The following is a 2,425-nucleotide window of genomic DNA, read 5'->3' on the forward strand; positions in this document are numbered from 1 at the left end:
GGGGGGCTCCGGCCCCGCGGGCGGGAGCGCCTCCGCGCTTCCCAAGCGGCACACTATCCAGTGCGCCACCGGGCCGGCCCGTGATCAATTATCTTTCAATAAAAAAAATTGTCAAAAAAAAAGAAAAGAAAAGAAAAGAAAGCCAGCGGTGTGAGTCCCAATGGAGATATCTAACCTATTCTCAGAGGATCTGTCAAGGTGTTCTGTCTGGAGACATTCCAGGAAAAGCCAGGGAAAAGGAGATTGCAGCGCGAGGGAAGCGTATTTTCAGGGGCCTGGAGGAGTAAGATGTATTGTATCCAGGCACCTATGGTTTGAGGGGCTGAAGCACAGGCTGTACATGAAAACAATGGGAAACAAGGTTAAATACTTGGATCAGAGCTGACTCGACAGAGCTTGACTTTACCCTGAGAGCAGTGCGCAGGGATGGGCGATGGCCTTCCCATCACAGCCTTGGCTCCTTTGCAACTGCTACATCACCCAAAATGCTCCTCTGTCCCCAACCTCAGAGCCTACCTCCACCCTATCCTCTGTGCTCAAACCAAGGACTTTCTTGGGAAGAGTCAGATGGTTTAGTGAAACAGATTAAAAGCCTATAGGTTTAGATGATGGAAGAAAGAGCCCTATCTTCACAGCCCTTTCTGCTGAGCTTTAAGTGCCTGGTTACTTACCAGTTGTGGAGGCTTTGTTCATGGGTGAGATGGTCAGTTTCCTGGAGGTTTCTGGGAATTCAAAGCAGGAAAGTTATAAGGAAGTGGAATAATATCAGGTTTTCCCAATGGGTCCCTACTCTCCATACCCCTTCAGGGCTCCCTGACACCTCTTTCTCTGACAGACACTGCACAGACGAATTCAAAAGGCCCTAAGACTTATCTTCCATCTCTCAATGGCTTAATAAGAAGTGGATTCATTCATCAGTTAATGGACATTTGGGTTGTTTCTACTTTTTTGGCTATTATGAATAATGCTGCTATGAATATTCATGTACAATTTTTTCTGCAAACATAAGTTTTCAATTTTCTTGGGTGCATACCCAAGAGTGGAATCACTCAACTTTTTGAGGAACTGCCAGACTGTTTTTCAAAGGAGCTGTACCATTTTACGTCCCCACCAATAATTTAGGAAGGTTCCAATTTTTCCAAATCTTCACCAACCCTTGTTGTTGTCTGTTTTGTTTTCTTTTGTTTTTTAATAATTATAGCCATTATAATGGGCATGATGAATTTTATGATATGTGAATTATATTTCAATTTAAAAAATAAGAAGTGGGTCAGCAGGTCTTTGTGAGTTCAACAGAAGAACAAGTTGATGTCAGCCTCTGAGCACAGGAGGTCCCACTTCCTACTAAGATCATTTTCTTAACCAGGGACATCCCCTTGTTTTTTCAAAGGGACATCCCTTATCCCCACTAAAATATTTCCTGAACCCCCTCAGCCTATAAATATGTAGCTCTTGTTGAGTGTAGGGACCATCTCTGGGGGTCTTTTTATGTTGGAACCAGCTCAGCAAAACCTAGCTTGTGCTCAGCTATATGTGGTATGAGAACTTGGGTATTATTTGTTCTCAGTTACTTCTCTTCCTGTGAGATTCATTAATAAACTTTGTTTTAATTTCAATTTAAATGCAGCATGTGAGACATGCATACCACACTTCTCAGCCACCAGAAAGAACACGCTACTGATACATGCAACAACTTGAATGGGTGTCAAGGGCATGACACTGAATGAAAAAAAAAAAAGTCAATCTCGAAAGGTTACATACTGGATGATTCCATTTATACAATATTCTGGAAATGCAAAATTACCAAGAAAGAGAACAAATTAGTAGATGCCAGGAGTTAGGGATGGTAGAGGAAGGAGAAGGGGACGGATATGAATATAAAGAGTTTAGTTCAAGGAAGATCTCTGTGGGGGAAAGGACAGTCATTTATTGTGAATGCAGTGATGGTTATGGGAATTTACACATGTGACAAATTGACACAGAACTACACACATACTTATGCCAATATCAAATTCCTGGTTTTTATGTTGTACTCTAATTATTTAAGGTGTAACCATTGGGGGAAAATAGGTAAAGGGGACATGGGATTAATTTGTTTTATCTTTGCAAAGTTCCTATGACTCTATAATTATTTCAAAATATAAAGTTTAAAAAATCCAGGCTGGGGGCCAGCCCGGTGGCGCACTGCTACAGTGCGCTGCTTGGGAGTGCAGTGGCGCTCCCACTGAGGGTTCGGATCCCACATACAGACTGGTTCCCGCTCACTGGCTGAGTGAGGTGTGGGAGCNAAGTGATCAGGAGCAGAAGCATCACCTGGGAACTTCTTAGAAATGAGGGCTGAGCCCGTGGTGCACTCGGGAGAGTGCAGCGCTGGGAGCGCAGCAGCGCTCCCGCCGCAAGTTCGGATCCTATATAGGGCTGGCCC

The 2,425-nt window shown here is 43.8% G+C and overlaps 1 protein-coding gene across 1 annotated transcript in view; it reads right to left on the minus strand.

Annotated features, from left to right (window-relative positions):
• GP6 (glycoprotein VI (platelet)) overlaps nucleotides 1-2,425 on the minus strand; it is a 26,387-nt gene that overhangs the window by 2,937 nt on the left and 21,025 nt on the right. The window contains exon 6 of the mRNA XM_008586082.1: nucleotides 672-733. Coding sequence (XP_008584304.1) covers nucleotides 672-733 — 62 coding nt within the window. The remainder of the gene's footprint in view (nucleotides 1-671; nucleotides 734-2,425) is intronic.

Source organism: Galeopterus variegatus, unplaced genomic scaffold (genome assembly GCF_000696425.1).
Source record: "Galeopterus variegatus unplaced genomic scaffold, G_variegatus-3.0.2 Scaffold3821, whole genome shotgun sequence".
Lineage (NCBI taxonomy): Eukaryota > Metazoa > Chordata > Mammalia > Dermoptera > Cynocephalidae > Galeopterus > Galeopterus variegatus.